This window comes from Dinoponera quadriceps, unplaced genomic scaffold, assembly GCF_001313825.1.
Source record: "Dinoponera quadriceps isolate SergipeBrazil2010 unplaced genomic scaffold, ASM131382v1 scaffold2358, whole genome shotgun sequence".
Taxonomy (NCBI): Eukaryota; Metazoa; Arthropoda; class Insecta; order Hymenoptera; family Formicidae; genus Dinoponera; species Dinoponera quadriceps.
Window position 1 is genome coordinate 189950 of NW_014556504.1, and position 20073 is coordinate 210022.

Genomic DNA, 20073 nt, shown 5'->3' on the forward strand with positions numbered 1-20073 from the left:
CTTACTTTACCAATCTGTTGCAAATGTCCTTGGATAGTCGACCAAGGTTGGTTAAGAGTGTTTCACAGTTCCTCGATTGTCTGACACGGATTTGCTTCCACTTCCGCCCTTAACATGTCATTGTCTAAAGTTGTTGCTCTTCCTAATCGGTGGTACAAGTAGGGAAAATCAAAATTACCGGATTTGAACTTAGAAAATCACCTTTGGAATTTACAAACGTCTAATGCACTTGGATAAACATCGCAAATGTTTTTGGTAGCAACTGTTGCGTTACTACCCTTGCGAAACTCAAAAAGCATACAATGCCGGATATGTACCTCTTCTGGTATTTGGCTGGCCATTTCACCATAAATTGCAAAAAAAAACTTAAGATTTAATTATTTACAAGTAAACAAGTCATTCTAACATTAAAATATCTTTGGCACGACTTTGAAGTACACAATGAGCTGATAAATGACAAACGAATATCGACATGCGCAGAAACGACGTTACTTTCCGGTCCCCCTAATATTTGTGTGATGTGTGGGAAATAATCGTCATTTTTTAATATTTTATATACAAATAAATACGTACCTCTTTTGAGCCTTAAGTTGATTCGCTACGTACTGTAATAACCCCTTAAGTTCGATATTATATTTCTTGAATATCGCTCCGCAAAAGGAAGCTAAAGATTGCAGCCACAAAGATATACTGGTGCCGTCGTGTTTAAATCTATCTCGATCAGCACTTGCTAATGCCTCTACAAGGCAGTATCCTAATACGTCATACGAAATATTCGTCAAGTATTTTAAAGAATCCACCACAGGTCCTGAAATTATTTTCAATAAGAAACATTTTACGAACATATCTCCTACGCACGAGAATATTTTCATATCTTGCATTATATTCTTATCTTAAACATTCCCCGGCGATCTTAAATTATTCACTATCACTTGTTGGCTCTTACGTGCAAATCTCTCGCGTTCAGAACTTTAACGTCAAACTCAAAATAAAACCAGCCACCTCGACTGGAATAACGAGATGAAAAACAGCAGTCGAGATGGTCGACACCGAGACATCTCACACGGAAGATCCCTGACTCGATGCGCACGTACCTATGAGGTTGTCATACAACTGGATCTGCACGAGGACGTAATCAAATAGCACGCCCGGCGAGGAATGAGTGAGCTTGCCGATGGAACGGCCGACCGGCTTGATCGTCTCCTTGCTCACTCGCTTCATGATCGACTTGATCTTCTTCTGAGCGTCCGCGCGTTTCCGCAAGAGAGCGGCGTGTTGCAACGGCGTCTCGTTTTTCCAGCGCGCGTACAGGCAGTAACGATTCTGGTAAGGGTAGCACTTGAGGATGTTCCACAGCTCCTCGGCCACGCAACAGTTGCAGTCCATGAAAGAGAGAGAGGGCAGTAGTGCGACGTCGAATATGGTCAGCACGTCGTAATATAGTCTGTTGTTCTTGTTCAACGGCTGGTTATTCTCGTCGAGCGGCTTGAGGGCGGCGTTGCACAGCCTCATCACTTTGTACATCAGAATAGGATCATGATGCAGGTTCGGCCCGAGGACGATCAGCATTGGCAGCAGGTGATCGTGAATGTCGTCCAGGTTTTGTATCGGTGTCGGCGCGAGGGCGCTCTTCAGGGGAGGCACTTTACGGCCTGGCAATTTCGGTGAGACGATGCAGTTCCTGAAATAACGGAACAACAACGTCGAAGAATATCGATGATTCGTCCATGCTGGCGAAGCGAGTCAGCCGCTCGTGAAATGTAGTAACTTGAAGCGTTACTCTTATTCCCGTTCCTACCAACGTCGACTATATAGCTTAACCAGAGTTTGAACTCCCTTCGGTTTAAACTTGGGGTAACATTTAGTCGACATTGGTAGAAACGAGCGGGCGCTCGGACATGCCCGTGTGACTCTTACGACTCTTTTATCTTCTGCTGAAATAAACAAAATGTGAGAAGACCAATGACTTACTTTCTATACACGGGCTCGATAAGGGCCTGTATCATTTTGCAGAGTGTTAAAGCTATGGGGCGCTGATCGGTGAGACAATAGTCCGGTAAGCGGCTGAATAAACTTTGAGCCACCTCCCAAGCCCCGACTTCCAGGAGGGCTTCGCACAGACCAAACTTTTGATTGCTCGCGTATTTTTCCTTCAAAATAGAAGAAGAGGCAGTCAATGTCAATCGTCCAAGAGATCACATTGCCAAGTCGTAATAAATAAAAGGAAAATAGTCAACAAATTTGATTCAGCTAATTGTACGAGATTTAAGAAGGAAAACAGTTTAGAATTATTCGTAATGCAAGAGCACGGAGTATCTTCGGCAGAGCATCTAAGAACGAAATGACACAGCACATTTTCTGCATCGAATAATAATGAATCTTGCGTAGAAGGAACAGTGCATTTCATCGGAGGATTTTCGTATTCGTCGAGTAATTACTATTAGCTGAAGTCGAATTTGAAACTCAAAGGACGAGGAAATTAATTTCTGTTCGCTACTTGTGAATTGTCCTTCTCCTCCACAGTCTCCTCCTTATCTTTCGTCGAGATCACGCTCATTTTTCGCACATACTCCTTGGCTTGTTTCATCGCCAGCTCGTGATCCGATATGATGGTTTTGTCGTCTGGCACCAGCCAGGGTAATATGTCGTCCAGTTGGATCACGCCATACTGTAGCATAAGCGCGGTGACCTTTTGCAGCGAGAACGGCGTGGCGTTGATGGTGGAGCAATACTTGAATCCTAATACCTCGCAGAGTACCTGCTGATCGCTCATATACGAGCGTATTAAGGGAATAAACAGAGCATCGTCCTGTGGTCGATTTTCAAAGGTTTCTAGTAAGATGTCGAGGACTCTATTAGGATCAAGATTGAAATATCCTGTAAGAACAACGATATTTTGTAGTTCTTTGCGTTTCTGCTAAATTCGTTTTGAATATTCGTCTTGCATTAATTTAACTTGAACTTATTTTCATCTTGATCTTTGTGACCGTGTGATTCTTATGACGTGGAAACATAGTTTCAGAGAGAAGATATGCAGCAGAAACGAAGATTCATACCAATAAGTGACTTGACAATTTCCAGTGTTGAAGCCACCTCGCTGTCTTGACGCTCTTGATTTAACTCTACAATCAGTTTGGAATAACCCTCGCTCTCTTCGCGAAATAAATTGAACTTCCTTTGCTTATAACTGCAAGAAATAGGCGAGTTTTGAAACATTTGTCTAACGCAGGTAAACCAGAACAAGCTTTACATACACTGGTGGAGGCATACTCACTATAATTTCGTTTTCACTTTTATGAACTTGGTTTGAAAATTTTTGTTTTTCAGTGTTCCTACATCTTGCAAAGTCTCGATTTCTAAACGTTCTTTCAATATTCTGTCAGTTAAAAACTGTGGAAAACAAAAGGAAACACAAGAAATTAAAAATAATGTACTTTAAGAGAAATAATTTTTCCTAGTATAAAAGCTATGTAGTTGTTTTCTTAATTAATAAAACTCTGTTTTTAAGACAAGAGGTATAATATATGAAATATCTAACAAACAATATATGCAATACATATCATAATATAAATAAATCCATGTGTACCTTTTCACTTTCTTTCACGATATAATAAAAATTGTTCCGTTCCTCATTGTGTGCTTCTGCATCAAATAAGGTTAATATGTCTACTATTGCAGATGGTATTGCACCATCCAAATTCTACAAGTAAATTTCATATGTTTAATATTACTGTAGGATCTCGTTTAATTTCAACAATTTCGTAAAGCCTTAAATAATAAGAAATATGGTCTTACCGTAAGTTCACCTAATGTCTGGACTACACTGTCCTTTTTTATGTTCCCATGGATTCCGTTTGATATTAATTCGTATATTCCACGTCTCCATTCTATAAAAATAAAGAGAAACAGATCCTTCAGTATCGTTTAGAAAATCAAAATTAAAAGTATATAAAATCAAATGATTTAATATAAGATGACATGAGGCGATGTATGAAGGAAAGCAGTATGTATGCGTGTGATTGTAAAAATTATGACATCAATTTCAATAAAATAGGAAACTTGTAATTTTTATTTTCCTTTTGCAAATCCTATTTAAAAAAGAAGAACAGAATGCAGTGTCGTATAATATTATCTTAAAGTCAAAATATATATAAAATTTTTTATACATCAAATATAAAGATTATATGCGAAAACTCATATACAGATATATATATATATATATATATATATATATATATGATACACATATGAAAATATACAACAAAAGAGGTGCATAAAGCAGATGAGATATAAAGAAAGTGGCAGAAAATAAATTTAAGAAGGATAGTTCAACAAAAATTAAAGATGCTCCTGGCCGTCTCCGACAGACATACCACTGATACGTATGAATAATCGGAGAAATAAAGAAAAAAGCTGATCACTGTCTTATTGCAAGAGACTGGAATATAAAATTGCGCTACACCACGGATGCGACGTGAGCACACAGCGTAAGAGGCACATGCATATGCTAAGGAGAGCGTGATATACAAAGGGAGACAGTCTGTAGAAAAACAATAATGGTGTGGGCCGCCAAGTTAAGCTCGGCACGAGGCGCTATATAGAGGGTATCGCGGTGCATTACCTGGTGTGTTGCCTTCCTTAAATTTGTGCTTGATTAGCTTGAGGCTGCAAACAGTCGTGAATTCACAAATTAAGTCGTCAGAAGTGAGCGAGTTAACAGGAGTAGATAAGTGTTTTCGCGACCAGCAATGCACCACCGTGTCGAGCAGCGTCGACCAGGCGACGCGCTAACAACACCACTTACAAATCGTTTCTTCCATGTTTATCCCATGACTTCCACAATTCTGAGTGCCATACTTTGCTGGCCATTATTCAGCGCTCTGATCCGTTTTTTTTTAAAAAGGTGCTGCGAGCGATGATCGGGATTAAAAATCAACTCGACATCGCAGGTTAACGAGCACCGACTGAGTACGTCTCTATTTCCCACTCGCCATCGCGAAGGGTGCAGTAAGCGCGTCCTCGAAGCGATCGCTTGCGATATACCGTTCGAGAGTGCGCTGACGTAGCCCCGCGTGTCGCGTACGCGAGATTTATCGCTGCGTTTAGGAACACGGAGAGCACGACGGCCGCTTCTTCTCCCGCGATTGGTGGGGACAATTCCACATCCACCAATGGGAAGCGATCTCGGGCGGCGAAAGCGCCCTCGCTGTAAATCACGGCCCGTTGTTTTACATCGCTGCCCTGTGGCGCCGTCAAATTCTTTTTCGTACCTCGACCGTGCATCGGAAAGGTAATGGTGGTGTCCAGCGGATCGTAATCCTCGAACATCCTGCGGTATATTTTGCATGAACCGTTGCTTCCGGTGAAACCTTGTTCCGCTGGTTTTCTTCTCGCGAATTCTTGCTAAGGTAATCGTCACACTTTGCCTTTTTCGTTGTTAATCGATGTCAGACACGTGACGAGTACGTTTATTGTTATTGTCCGCCATTGATCGAGAACTTGACACGTTCACCGCCTGAAATAATAAATGCGATAAAATTAAACACGTGGAATTGTGGCAACGCGAAATAAGTAACTCTGCAATTATTTTCTGCATTGCCGACAGTCTTGTGTTTTAAAGTAGAATTGTCCTACTTATTGTCGCTGTAGATTTAATTGTATGTGTAATTTAAACGTATATGCTGATCTTTATACTTATTATTTATACTTATTATTAATTTTTGTAATTAGGTAAAAATGGCCAAATCTTCTGAAAAGAAAGGCAAGAGTGCCATCAACGAGGTGGTCACTCGTGAATACACAGTCAACCTGCACAAGCGGCTCCATGGTGTAGGATTCAAGAAACGTGCTCCACGAGCGATTAAAGAGATCAGGAAATTCGCAGAAAAGCAAATGGGAACTCCCGATGTTAGGATAGACACACGTCTCAACAAACAGTTGTGGTCCAAAGGCATCAGGTAACTTTCTAACGAAATCCAAAAGATATGTTCAAATTTCTAGGTTATAACCAACTCTGTAATGCAATTACTTTTTATTCAAAAGGTCTGTTCTTGGTAGCTGTATTGAATTATATTATCTGTATTTAAAATATTCATATGTTTATAATATTAGGTAGAAAAGAAAAGAATATGTATGTGAGAACTTACAAAATAGTTCATAAAATATAGCTATAAGGAACAGATATATTAATAAATATGTAAATATTGTATGACTATATTTATTATTACCTTGTTTTGATTATATATAAAGAATATTAGTACTATTTCCTTTTATTTTAAACCTTTATTGCAAACTAAACAAACATTTAATCAAATAATAGACATAGAAACAATTTATTTTATAGTTAGAATTTAAAATAGATCCTCCCTTCAAAAACTTTCTATAGTTTTTGATTTGTAAGGAGTTCTGTTTTATCTTGTATATCAAACATTGCAGTACCAATTTTACACAATTAATTTATTTCCGCTTCTCAGGAATGTCCCCTTCAGGGTACGCGTAAGGCTGAGCAGGAGAAGAAACGACGACGAGGATTCTGCGAACAAGCTGTACACCCTCGTCACATACATCCCTGTTGCATCCTTCAAGGGTCTCCAGACTGAAAACGTGGATGCTAGCCAGGATTAAATATATTAATGTGTACACGTATATAATAAAAACATGTATACAAAACACTATCTAGACTGTAGGATTTTAAATGGACTATCGCTAAATCCTAGATAAATGCGTTTACATCGTTAGAATATTTTCAAAATTAGATCGAAAGAGAGAGAGAGAGAGAGAGAGAAAGAGAAAATTATAAATTAAATTCGGAATAAATTATAAATTAAATTCCATGACGTCGAATTATAAGTAATTAACAATGTTATACTAAAAGTTACTTCGTTAGCGAATAATGCCCGTTTCCTACCATCATAGTTTAAATCTAATCGACGATTGACTCAACGGAACTGGCCAATCGCACTGGGCTAATTAGCTGAATTGATCAATGCGATCGATCAACATATGATTGATTAACTCAAAGAAATTAACCAATCGCATTGGCCAATTGGTAGAATTGACCAATATGACTGGTCGATTCTATTGAGTCAATTATCGACCGTTGAATTTAAACCACGATGGTGGGAACTGTATAACTCCGTACATCGTGTCGGTGCACGGTCGAAAATCGAGTGTACCGGCAGGCGTGCTGAGAGCACCAGCCGTCGGGGTCGAGCTTATCGACCCCGGTACCATGCCGCGATCATCGTCGCCCACGCGGCGTCGGTTCTCGAGCCGTCGCCAGCAGATGACCGCGCGATGCGTGCGCTTCCCGTCGCGGCGACGTCGGCGCGCATACGTCCGCAGTACGTACGCGAGGTGGCGAACGCGCGGGAGGCACACAGCCAGTCAGTGTGCGCTCGCGGTGGCTGGCTCGAGCGTGGTCGATCCCTCCCCGGAGAGACGCGAGGCTCCTCTGCCCGCGATGATGGAGCTGCGCGAGGTGAACCGCGCGTACGGCACTGCGGAGGAGACGACGGAGCTCCTACCGCAGCGCGACAACGCCGAGTACGAGAGCTATTTCATCAAGTACGCGATGCAGAAGGAGATGATCAATCGCAACCGATGCCCCGCGAGCCGACGATTGCTCAGCCAGGCCGCTCACTTGGACTACAATTTTCCCAATAGCAATCACGTCAAGGTTGGTCCTCGACGAGGGCTCGACGGGGAATCGTGACCGAGAAGGAGATCGGCCGCGTCCTGTCTCTCTCTCTCTCTCTCTCTCTCTCCCCCTTTCTCTCTCTTGAGTTTGGGATTCGTACCTTTTTGTGTACAGTAGCTTCCGCTTGGCCGACGCGAGCTCTACGCTCACGGGAACCCGGGAACTCGCGGATCGGAAATTGCGCGGGGGAGTCGCGACGCTCGGGGGATTCGCGAGTCTCCGGATCCGAGAACTCTCCCGAAAAAGCGGAGATGCGAAGCTCTCTCTCGGTTGTCCTTGGTTCGAGATTACGCGGATCTGAGGATCTCGTTTGCACGCACCTGCCTCGACGGTTTCGCGTTGTAGCTGTTCGTTTTCTTTTTTTTTTCTTTTAACAAAGAAATTGCACCATTCTTTCAAGTTATCGCGACGTTGAGTGTTACACAAGGTTACGCGAGCGCAGGTTGAGAACTCGGCTTGCTCTCCAGCGAGAGACACGAGTTGACGCAAGTCTGGTTGCAGCATCTATCTATTATCTATTTCTTTACCAAATGTGATATAAGAACGAATAAGGATGTGATTATGTTTGTGTCAACTTTTGTCTCTTTCTGGAAAGCAAGCCTTGTCTGTATTTTAGTACATATTGCGTGCACACATGCGTCTATTCGCTGCAGCGCGGGAACTTGAATATTCATTGATTTTCGCAACTTTACTGGTGTACTCGCTGAAGTAATTCACGAGAATTTGCTAGTTAGTGAGAAGCACAATTGATGAATTTTTGTACCTGCCGGGATTCCTGGTGGCGCGTATCGATGAAACGCGGTAACAAGATGGCACTGTAAAGAACCGTCTCTCTCATTGTGGTGATATTATCATGAAGGATGTTGGTCCCCGACAGGATTCACCATGTGCCGGGATCAGCATGATCCATACGTCGAGCGCGAACTGGCCGCCCTCCAGGAAGCGCGAGGAAGCGACAGCTTTGGAGAATCTCAGAAAGAGGGTGGAACAGAGCAAGTTGTACAAGGCGGACCGGATCGTCGATCCGGTGGTGACCACCGCATCCTCGCTGACTTATGAGCAGACTCAGCAACAGCTGGACAATCGACCGAAACTCCTGAAAAAGGTAAGACAATCTAAATCCAAAAATCGTCCTCTCTCGCTGAATCACGTTTCTCACGCCTGACTTACAGCCAACTGTAGTTCTAGAGTTTCGGAAAGAATCGTCTTCTCCCCCAATTTTTTCCGTGGATTTCCTCGGTTTCTGTTCCAAGGGTACAGAAATTCGTTTAGAAAAATTCACGTTTTCGTTCAAAATCTGCATTTTTTTCCGCGAAGAAGTTAAAAACCAAAAAAATCCGTGGAAAACTGGGAGAAAATCGGGTTTTTCTGATTTGCAAAATTACACAGCATAGGCAGCACAAATTTCTAAAACATGCCTTGAAGACGTCTTATTTTTTTTTTATATTTCTCAGACGTCTTTGAGAAGTCTATTGAGAAGTTCGTGCTGTCTGGGAATCTACTTGTTGTTTTACTTTATTGAAGTTGCAATCGAAACATATTCGATAATATAATCCAATTTATAAATCGAGGATTTGAATTGTTCATTGCATCGGCTCCCTAGAACATGTGATCGGAATTATATCGACGGATCAAGATTATCATCTCGAGACGTGGACTGAGAGAGGATGCCGTGGAGAGAATAATTATTGGCGGGATAATTATTGGCGCTCGCGGAACGAAATTGAACGCAAAGACACTTGTAGGATCGCGTCGACCTGCAAGACTCCATGCGGGGAGTCAGACGTACGAGACGAACGCTGGCCGCCGCGCGCGCACCTCAGATCCGCGGAATGTAATTCCCTTGGTGTCCTTGGCTCGCTCTACGTGCGACTGTTTTCGAAATGGAATACGAAATCAAAAGTACGAAGGAGCACGCGCGCATAGTAGCGCCCGGGTCGATACTTTGGATTCAGGAGCGGCGCACCGACCCTACGGCTCCTACAGACGGCCCAGTCGTGCTAAACGCAGTTAGGAAACTGCACCGTTTATTTGTTTAACCGAACTAACTTTCAGTCCGGCGAACTTTCAGTTTGACTATTTGCGCGGAATCTTTCAGCCGCAGAGCGGGGCTTCGAATTCCTCGCGTCTCCGCTTGTGAGAAAGTATGAGGGAATCTTCGAGTCACCGAGCATCGATCCGTCGCGTTTTGAGATCCGCCGGATCACTTTTGAGATCCTTCGAATTTTACGAAAAGAACTCGAGAGCCTCCAAGTGTCCGATCGCAAGCGATTGCGGTAAATAATAATAAATTGCAAAATTCGAGGGTCGATAAAACGAAAAATCGAGAAATCTGTAGATTCAAAGATTACAGATCGTAAGTTTTAAAGATGCGACAAAGGTCCGAGTCCAAGAAAAGAAAATAGATCGATAAATAACCGTAAAATTAACATGATATGCAACCTTCCTTTTAAACCTTTCTTTCCTCGTGATTTTGTTAATATTAATTTTACGGTTATTGATTGTTCGAGCAAAAAAAAAAAGTATTCGTAGTATTTTATTAATGTGTTGAATCGGTCGCAAATATTATTTTGTACATATTTTTATTTGAACGTACATTGCAAGAATTCTCGGCATGCGTTTCCTCGCTTCTTACGTCATCGAACAAGGACAGTTGCAGGTACACAGGAGCCTTAAGAAATTCGATTAAATTCAACTAACTTTGCAGACTATCTGCGAAATTCCTTACTGGAGAGAAAAGAAGATTGAATTATTCAACTACTGGCGAAAAACGAGTGAATTTTATTTGACAACTTTAAATGGCTCTCACTTAAAAACATCTCTGTATTAGTCCTTAATGTCACGGTAGTTTTTCATTAAAATCCTAAATGTGACTTAAAAGAAATTGAAGATAGAAGTTAAAATAGGACATTAATCTCAAGGAATACGTATAAAAAGTATCATTTTGTACTAAAATCTTACGTATTATTTTTATATTAAATACCTTCTCGGACAATCATCTTCTAAATTGGATTGAATGTCTCGTCGGCACGAGAAGACAAACGCAAGCCACCTTGTAGGGCGAAATACAAGGACGAAGTAATACAATATCGCGTGTAGCATATCAGGTAGATCGAGTAGAATTCGTTACGTGGCCTCGCAGGTGTCATAGCCCCGTTTTTCGAATTTTCTTGCAGATACTCAGCAACCGGCCGATGAGTATCACGCACGACAGGAGCGACTTGGAGACCGACTGGCGCGACAGCGAATTTATCACCGAGTGCCTTTGCTGGCACAACGTATATCGGCAACGGCACAACGCACCTCCGTTGAGTATGTCGCCTCAGGTAAGGAGCGCGAGAACGTGTAGAGCGTCTCTTCGCGATATTATTACGCGAAGCAAACTTAAAATACGCTTAGCGAAAAATAGAGTGGCGATAAAAAGTTCAGCAATACCTGCAAGTTCTTTCAGTGTGCAAGTATCCGTTCTAATCTTATATTTTTTATTATATTATTATTAAACACAATAATATTATGATGATATTATATTATTATATATAATAATATGTGATAAAAAAATGATATTAAACTTCGTTAGGCACACTTATTTTTGACTTGCAAGAAAAAAAATATTCAAAATTAAACTTTTTTCAACTTTTAATCATTAAAAAGAAATAGAAATAGATAAAATAATCATATAGCCTATATTTCTTCGAGGTAAGGGTGAAAACTACACTTATATTGTATATTGTGTAAAAATTCGATCGATTGGGCCAAATTGACCCGTGAGTGCTCATAGTGGGATTAATCGATTTTTAGCACAAAGCGCGTTTCGATTGTATATTTAGACGACGAAAAATACACTCGGTCTCTTTATATAACTATTAAAAGAAATTGAGAGAATCGATATAAACGATGTTACCGTTAATAACGTTGCAGTTGTGCGAGTACGCCCAGACGTGGGCGAATCATCTGGCGCACACGAACACGTTCTACTACAGGAACGACCGGAATGTCGGTCACAATCTCTATTGTCGCCCCGGCGGTGCCGTTCCCGGCGACGTCACGGGGCAGGAAGTCGCGTCCTACTGGTACTCCGCTGTAAGGCAGTACGACTTCCTCAAGGAGCCGGACGTACTCCATGCCAACGTGAACGCAGGTAAAACGTTGCGAGATCCTCTGAAGCTAAAACAATCGTTGCTTCCCTGTTAGACCCGTGCTAATAATCATGACTTGAAAATTATTAATCATAATTATCCCAAGTGAAATTCGAATTTAGAGTTATATCTGAATTTTCCAGTTGAATCGCGATTACAGGTATATAATGTCACGTGTATCGTGTAATGTATCGCAAAATTTCATTGAACATTCAAATCTAACTCTAAATTTAAATCTACAGTCAGTCCCACAAAAGCATCCTATATCACCTTATACAGTCCTGTATGCATTAGTTGGCTGGATCCTGGCGGGTTTGGTGAGGGGGAGGGGGGCGTCGTTCATTTCGTCATACAGTAGATATGCTAGTAACATTTCACATTCGACGCAAAGTAGACGTAATCCGAGATAACAGTCAAACGCCATCCTCAAAAGTCAAGATTCGCATAGCGAGGTATGCGAGATCAGCCTTTGCTCAGCCAGAAACTCATGGAGAAACGAGTGCCGTGGGCTTTGTCACAAATCTCATCATGACCTCTGACTGCAGTCGGTACATCTCCTGATGCGAGTCCGATAGAATACATATGGGCGTTTGCGAAGAGGAAAGAGCGCTTCAGGGAAAATGTATATTCAACGTTTATTTAACCTGAAACAGTTGTGCCATCAAGTCCGGCAAATATAGAAATCGCTTTCCCTCAGTTACTTTAGAAAACTAGTTGAAAGCATATTCAGAGTTGTCAGGCTGTAATAAATAACAATGTAGGCCATTGATGAGATAACGTCTTTTTTATAAGAAGTTTCTGTTACTTGTGGAAGTTACTTTCAAGTAACGACTATAAATGCGAGCCTCGGATTCAGGAAGATACGAGTGTCGCTATCGATTATCGCACGGGAGGAAAGCACGATTAGCGCGAAGAAGAAAAGGAGAAATGAAAGGGAGAAAAAAAAACGTCGTTCCAGGTCACTTCACGCAGCTGATATGGGCGAGCAGCCGGTACTTCGGGGTCGGCAAGGCGCGCAGCCGCAGCGGCAAGCTGATCGTCGTGGCGAACTACGAGCCGGTGGGCAACGTGTCGGGCCAGTTCCAGAACAACGTGCTACCACCGTTACTGGAGAACATGAACGTGCTGTCGCCGCCGGCCGTGCGGATACCGCGGGGACAATACGAGCTGCTGAGGTCGTCGTCGTCGTCGGCGGCGCCACTGCCGCCGCTGTTGCCGCCCCCGCTGTCGGACACTGTGTCCACTGGTAGTGACACCATGTCCATAAGCTCCGGCCAATAATACGACAGCCGTGCGAAATGCCTTCTCTGTATCTGCGCGCGATGGGCCGGACGCTGAGGACTTCCGGTCGGGTATGCCAGAAGTCAGCCTCACGCGCCTGAGGCCGATTTCTGGCATCTCTGCTTCCGGTACGCGCCTCGGCCCGTCACGCGCCCTCGAGCCAAAGACTTCGGATGCGAAACACGATGACCGATGTCTCTGGTAAGGAGATTCGGGAGACGGTCACCTCGCGGAAGTGTCCGGTAGCCGGTGAGCTCCCGACGTCGAAAGACACGATGAACCGTGCTCGGCGATTTCTACACAGGTATGTCGGTCACCGGGTTTACTGCCCTCAACTACCGCTTGCAAAAGCAGTGATAATCAAAGGTACACCGAGCTTTGTCAACGATTGGTAGCTGGTAGTAATACGTAAATACGACTAGAGATCTCGAGCAGTACAATCCGCGATGTGGTTATCGACGACGGTGGCGTAACTGGTCGTTCGCTCACGGGAAATGAACGAAAGTGGGATTCGTGACGTCGGGAAAACGGACGACGGGAAAATTGTGGAGAAAGATTCCGAAAAGGAGGACGAAACTGAGTAAAAATGTGGTAATCGAAGGTGATTGTTTCAAGAAAAGCGATTGTACAATCAAAATTCTCGCGTTTAGCGTTAAAATAAGTGTGGTTAGTTGGTATCGGAGGTAGGCTTGCCCGAGATTCATTGCATCCTTCGACCAGGATGCTTCCTACTGGATCTTCTCCATAGCAGGCTCACGATGTTTCAGAGTTGCGCCACTGTTCGTATATATATATATATATATATAATAGAAGCTCAAGTTTAGAATCGCCGTACTTGTTTCCGGTTTGGAGAATAAAAGAAGAAAAAACGAAAAAAAAGAAGAAAAAAATCATATTAGAAGCGCTGAAACGGCAGCCGTAGAATTCTCGTTTCGAGGTTTTCGCAATGAATTCGTTCGCTGAGATCATTTGTCGCGCATCGTGTGCAAAGCGAAGACGCTGAGATTGTTCAGAACACCAAAAAGCTCTACGCGCCTATTTTGTATATCGGTTTAGAGTCGGCACACTCGTTTAAGGGTCTCGTAGCTGTAGCCATGTAAGATACAACGGTATGATATAGTCCGAGGAGCCTAAACATGACGACGAATCGCGCCTAGCAAGGAGGAGGATACGATACTTTGCACACACACCTTTCCGTCCTGTTGTACTGAAACCAATGGTTTGCGAAACGGGCGTTGAATTTCTTAGCGTTTTTTAGTATTAACGAACGTTCCTACCTAAATGAGAGATGAGGACTAGTGTGTTCACCGGAGATCAATCTGAGAAAATAAGAATTCAAGATTCCTCGTGGAAATAGTCGCGAGTTTCGTCTCGGAATGCACTCGCGTGTTACAAAAACTCCTCGGTGTCGGACGGTGTTTCGACACGGGAGGTCCGCGACGGAAGTTTAGAAAGAGTCGAAAATAGAGATCGCGCAAATCGGTGGCCTCGGAAATCCGCGCGAGGTGTCGAGGATCTGCGAAGCCACCCAGGTACTCTGTAAGTCCGAAGAGAATCCATCGAGTTGAGACTCAAGCTAGAACGTACAGTCGGCGTGTCTTGCGTATGTCGTACCATTCCTTAGATCGAGAGTTACACGACTTTCAGCCTTATGTGTAATACGCATAAGGTCGAAAATCGTGTGAGACATTCAAATTATAATGATATGGCATACACATGGCTCAGTGTATGTGTGCGAATATATAAGTGGAGAAAAAGACGAACATTAAGCGAAACTCTCGCGAGCGTGACTACAATCAGAGCGTATTATATCGCGATTGACTCTAAACTGCTCAGAAGAACTCGCCGGGTGTTATGTTGAAAGCGACATCGTGTTGTTGTTACATACACACACACACACACGCATATACACACATGTAGAAGACGTACACATAGAGAAACGACTAGCTCTCTCTTATTTTTTAATTTTAATTATCCACACAATGATCGTAGCGCCGAGAGACGAGAAAATTAATTAAGGAAGAACGCGCAGCGGCCGATCCGGGAGAAGTTTTTAAATCGCGTCGGTGTCATCAGAAATTTTATAGTTGCTTCGAATGCTGTCGCAACCTGATCTTAGCGCGCTGAAATAATCAACGAGAGAGAGAGAGAGAAAAAGAGAGAGAGAGAGAGTGAGTGTGGGAGTGAGTGAGTGAGTGAGTGATAGATACATGACAGTTACGCGTAAGATAGTCGTTTTTTCCTTCGCGTAGAGGCGAGAGATTATTTATAAAATAATGTCGATCACTCATTAGATCACGGGGTGATCTCTCAGGTACGCAACTTGTTGCGACGCGATTCTACGTAGTAGAAACAAATTTTCGGCGGTTCTTGTGACTCGATCCTGTTGGCCCTTCACTCGTTTAGAGGGAGATTCAGGGAGGGGTGAAGATGGGGAAGGGGGAGATAGATTGTTACATAATAAATAAAAGAGATAAAGATTATTTTCCAATGTAACGTAACGTTGTAGAAGAGAGAACATTGTTTCTCGCGTAGACGCCTAGTGATGCGCTTTTTTAAACGCGAGAGAACACGCGGGAGGAAATGCGCGACGTCGTAAGATTTTCATCAAAAGGAGTTTCACACACGAAGTTTCCGACCCTTTACGCTAGACTCTCCGCTTGTACACGATCTTTAGGTGATGTCGCGCGAGAGAAACGATGAAATCGTTGACTAGTCTGATCGCGCACCAACAAGTACCGCACAAGTGGACGATTTGTTTCGATTTTGAATCAACTAGTTGAAATCTCGTGCTTTACGTAATGTAATGTAATAGCGCGAAACGCATCCGCTCACCGGCAACGTCGATAATAATAATAATATTTAGCGTAGCGCACAGGGATAAACATAATAAGCTCGATGTGATAAATAGTTAAGAGGCTTTCGTTAATCTCTAAGAAGGTTTCGATCAAACCTCGGTTACACAGAGGGGGTCAAAGATTTTGAATGGGATGAAAAAAATTATCACCCTAAGTTGCATAAATTTATATCTGTTAATGGTGTAAATAAAGATATTACAAATTTTACAAGAGAGAACGTTTACGGATTATTTCTTGGACAGGAAATTCTTGAACACATTGTAATCGAAACTAATCGATTTGGTATAAACGATCCGAGTTTCACAGAAATTTCTGTAGAGAAATTGAAAGTTTATTTTGCATTGATGATATTGATATCTCTAGTCCAAAAACCTATATTACAAAGTTATTGGAGCACGGACTAAAGTATTGAAACACCGTACATCAGAACAGTGATGTTACGAAATAGGTTTATGTCAATTTCAAGAAATTTGCACTTTGCAAATAATGCAAATTCTTCGTGTACGCCATTTTGTTTTCCGTTCTTTATGCATTTTGAAACATTTCTATCTTTATACAATAGAAAAATTTTGGTGATATGGGCCAAGTTTCCAATTTTCCGTATGATGCAAATGGGTTAAACATGTATCATTAAAATCAGGCGTTAAAGTAAACTTAAATAATAGATGATCATGGCAAAGAGATACATGTTTTATAAATTCGTTATCGCTCCATGAATCATTGAATCGTAGACCTTTCAGAATCAACAATCTGTAGCAAAGATTTACCTGTTCTTTAACTCATAAAGTATGAGTAATATCTCTTCTACATGTGATAACATTAGCCTCCATTTTCTTATCTTTGCTTTGCTTCGAAATGAATGGTATTTAAGTTACGAATAGATCCAAAAAATTGAAAAATAGTGTCATAATAAACAAAATTTTGATTTTAGATTAAATCTTTGATTTGAAATTAATTCTGCAAATTTCATGTGGAATTTGCTAACTAGAACTCGTAAAAGATTGCCTGTTTCTCTTTGCAATCTTAGAGATATAATGAAATCCATAATTTCTCTCATCTTCAAATATAATAGCCATACTTTATCATTCTTTGGAAAAAGATTTCCTACAAGCATGGTAAACATGAGTGTAAAATTAGATAATTCACTACAAGATATTGTTAATTTGTTTTTGTCATCATTACAAGAAATCAAGAGCGGTTTGTAAGATATATCATAATGATGATAATCAAAAGTTTTTAACCGATCAATTAAAATATCACTTGATACAATACAGAACTTTTTCATAACGTAATGATATAATATGCATTGTAGTACAAGTTTAAAACATCCTTCAGGCCCATGCAACCAATCAGAAATAAAATTTTGATTTGTTTTAAAATAGAGAACTTTATCCCAAATTGATTCTTCTTTTATACTACTTTTGGTAATATTTTTCAATAAAACATTAGATTCATAAGTACTTACTCTCATTCTCCTTCCAGAAAATGTTCTTCGTCATTGGTCAGAAGTTTTACAAAACCTGCAGTAGTAAGTATTAAAGCATTCAACAAAACCAACGTAACACATCGTATACCGTTTAATAATGCGGAAAACTCATAATTAAAAGATGCATTGAGAGATACTTGACAAGAATTGGGTGATAGTCGATATACTTCCTGATAAAGCAAAGTCTGAAACTAGGCACAACTTATTCAACAAGAATTGTTAGGACTGACTAAGATAGCAATTGACAATGTTATTGATGCACTTCGCTTTGGATTATCCTCAGTTGTTATGATAAAAGAACTTTGACATCACAAATTGCATTTACACAAAGACAAATTCCAACTTTATTTTTAAATCGTAAAGAATTGTCAAAACTTGCAGTAGTGGTAATGATCTTTATAATAATTTATCATTTTATGAAATATATCTTGGTTTATTTGAATTGATCATCGTCCTAATAATATAATCTTTGTTTCACCATGGCTTCCACCACATGATACGACAGTTCTTAACCCCTTGACATACAAATTAAATGGAACTTAATGTGACCAAAAAATACTATTTAATTTCGCTCAACTGAACAGTTACGTGAAAGCTGAAAAAGAGTACGTTTTATTTTGAAATTTGGATTTTTATTAATCTGATTGATGTTAACAAAGAACATCTAAATAACATTAAAAAATAATAATTTAATAGTTCTGTACAGTATAGAATATTTCGAAACATTTTGGAACATGTAAAGGAACTAAACATTTTTTGCACTGCCACGTTGTTTTACTTCTTATGTTGTTTTTTACGCACACGCGGCATCTCTTTGTAGGTAGTTTTTTTTTATCAGTCGAGGGAATATGTTCCGGGAAATGTGCCCAACGTTTGACCTGTAGCCGAGTCGGGCATTCATTTTACGACGGTCTGTCACGCTTTGAATAGTTAGGAAGAGGCAAAAAATTATATAGCATGTCTTCTGCAATATTCAACCGAAAACTTACTATCGATTGCTTTGTTTGATTCGGCAACTTGGAATATAGCACATAAGCATTACAGAGAGCTATATCAACCATATAAAAAAACATTTTTTTATATTCTTTGATACTCTTTTATATCCTTTGATACTACAAAATGATGTTTGATGCTTTTTTGTTCTTGGGCCATCTCGAACGTTATAAACAAACGAGAATCGACGCACGAATGAAGCAACTATGTAATCTAATCGTAAACTGCAGGGCGTCCGCCGAAAAAAGCGCTTGACGAGTCAGACTCGTCAAAGTCTACAGTGGCCCATGAAATGAATGACGAGTCAGACTCGTCATTGTATGTCAAGGGGTTAATCTTAAGAAGACTATGGAGCGACACATGTGTTTATGTTTTGTAAGGGAAAACGTCCAGAAGGTAATAAATTGCAAGCACATTTGGATGAAATATCATCTTTTTTAGAACATATTAAACTTCTTTGTAACAATGAAAATGATATGATACATGGTATTATAAATTCAGCTGAATTACATTTTATGAAGAAACGTCGAATGTATACATTCGATAAACATTCGATGTGCCTTCCGAATAAAATTGCGATTACATAACATGTACATAATCTCGCAATAAACATTCACAATTCAGCGATTTCTACTCTGCTCTACAAAGACATTTTTATACTTTACATTTATTTTATATTTATTAAATTTTTACATCATATATTTACGTTGGTTTTGTATAAATTTTATATAAGATGTTGTTGTCGAACATCGGAATCGACTGTCGCGTGTTGTTCGATAGACATATGAGTCTATGTATTTCATAAATATTTCAAAGACTCACTTTGTATGTAACTGATAATTGCGACAAGGAGAATAATCAACTGACTGCGACTATTTTCGTGCGCGTGCGCGGGTATTTTCGGCTTTACGTGAAAGCTATATTGGGTGCGTTCCGTTTAATGTTCGCAACAATTGCGAGTATCATTCTTGTTTTTCTTGGATGTGAAACAAAGGCAGAATGATGCTCGCGATCACGCGATGCGAGTGTTAAATGTCTCCCAATCTGTTATTCATAAAAATTTTTGAAACTAGTATTAAACATTTGTAATGCTACTTACGTTATTTCATATATTTTTGTACGTATGTAAAATAAAATATACTTATTTACTAAATATATTAAAATATTTTCTATTGTTTTTCAAAATTAAATAGTTTTTACAACCAAAAAAATACAATATAAAGGATTCTGCAATACGAAAAAAGTTCAGAATGATTGATACAATCTCGTACTCTAAATATCGAATATGGGAAATATGTTATTTATTTTATATATAATTAACTTATAGAATATAATATTAATATATTAAATAAATTTTATATTTAACATTATTTCATATTATTATATATGTAATATTTTATTTTTGTTATATAATCTAATAAATTAGAAGCATGTGTTACATGTCATTTTCATTTAATGTATATTAAAAAAAAAGGCTTAAAAATACATATATATATTTTTTTAATCCTTTTATTGATGTTTAAACAATATTAACTTATTAACCCCTTGACATACAATGACGAGTCTGGCTCGTCATTCATTTCATGGGCCACTGTAGACTTTGACGAGTCTGACTCGTCA

At 40.3% G+C, this 20073-nt stretch overlaps 3 protein-coding genes across 7 annotated transcripts in view; 2 read left to right on the forward strand and 1 right to left on the reverse strand.

The window, feature by feature from the left end:
- The window catches only part of LOC106747821 (THO complex subunit 2), a 12533-nt gene extending 7519 nt beyond the window's left edge, over positions 1-5014 (reverse strand). For all 4 annotated transcript variants that reach the window (XM_014625743.1, XM_014625742.1, XM_014625746.1 and 1 more), the window contains exons 1-10: positions 4805-5014; positions 4622-4665; positions 3796-3887; positions 3587-3700; positions 3275-3390; positions 3057-3187; positions 2498-2877; positions 1972-2150; positions 1095-1681; positions 574-808 (exon numbers count right to left, since the gene is read on the reverse strand). In XM_014625743.1, coding sequence (XP_014481229.1) covers positions 574-808; positions 1095-1681; positions 1972-2150; positions 2498-2877; positions 3057-3187; positions 3275-3390; positions 3587-3700; positions 3796-3887; positions 4622-4665; positions 4805-4869 — 1943 coding nt within the window. In that variant the 5' untranslated portion in view covers positions 4870-5014. The remainder of the gene's footprint in view (positions 1-573; positions 809-1094; positions 1682-1971; positions 2151-2497; positions 2878-3056; positions 3188-3274; positions 3391-3586; positions 3701-3795; positions 3888-4621; positions 4666-4804) is intronic.
- A 199-nt stretch (positions 5015-5213) lies between these two features.
- On the forward strand, positions 5214-6674 carry LOC106747824 (60S ribosomal protein L31). 2 transcript variants are annotated; one of them, XM_014625751.1, is made up of 3 exons: positions 5214-5290; positions 5731-5957; positions 6474-6674. In XM_014625751.1, the coding sequence occupies exons 2-3, from the start codon at positions 5737-5739 to the stop codon at positions 6622-6624; spliced, it is 372 nt and encodes a 123-aa protein (XP_014481237.1). In that variant the 5' UTR covers positions 5214-5290; positions 5731-5736; the 3' UTR covers positions 6625-6674. The 2 variants fall into 2 exon arrangements, with proteins under 2 accessions (XP_014481237.1, XP_014481236.1); XM_014625750.1 differs by having other exon boundaries at positions 5250-5408.
- Positions 6675-7181: 507 nt separating this feature from the next.
- On the forward strand, positions 7182-16144 carry LOC106747822. The gene is made up of 5 exons (XM_014625747.1): positions 7182-7678; positions 8577-8804; positions 10876-11025; positions 11618-11837; positions 12794-16144. Exons 1-5 carry the CDS (start codon positions 7232-7234, stop codon positions 13114-13116), a joined length of 1368 nt encoding a protein of 455 aa, XP_014481233.1. The 5' UTR covers positions 7182-7231; the 3' UTR covers positions 13117-16144.
- Positions 16145-20073: the final 3929 nt, after the last annotated feature.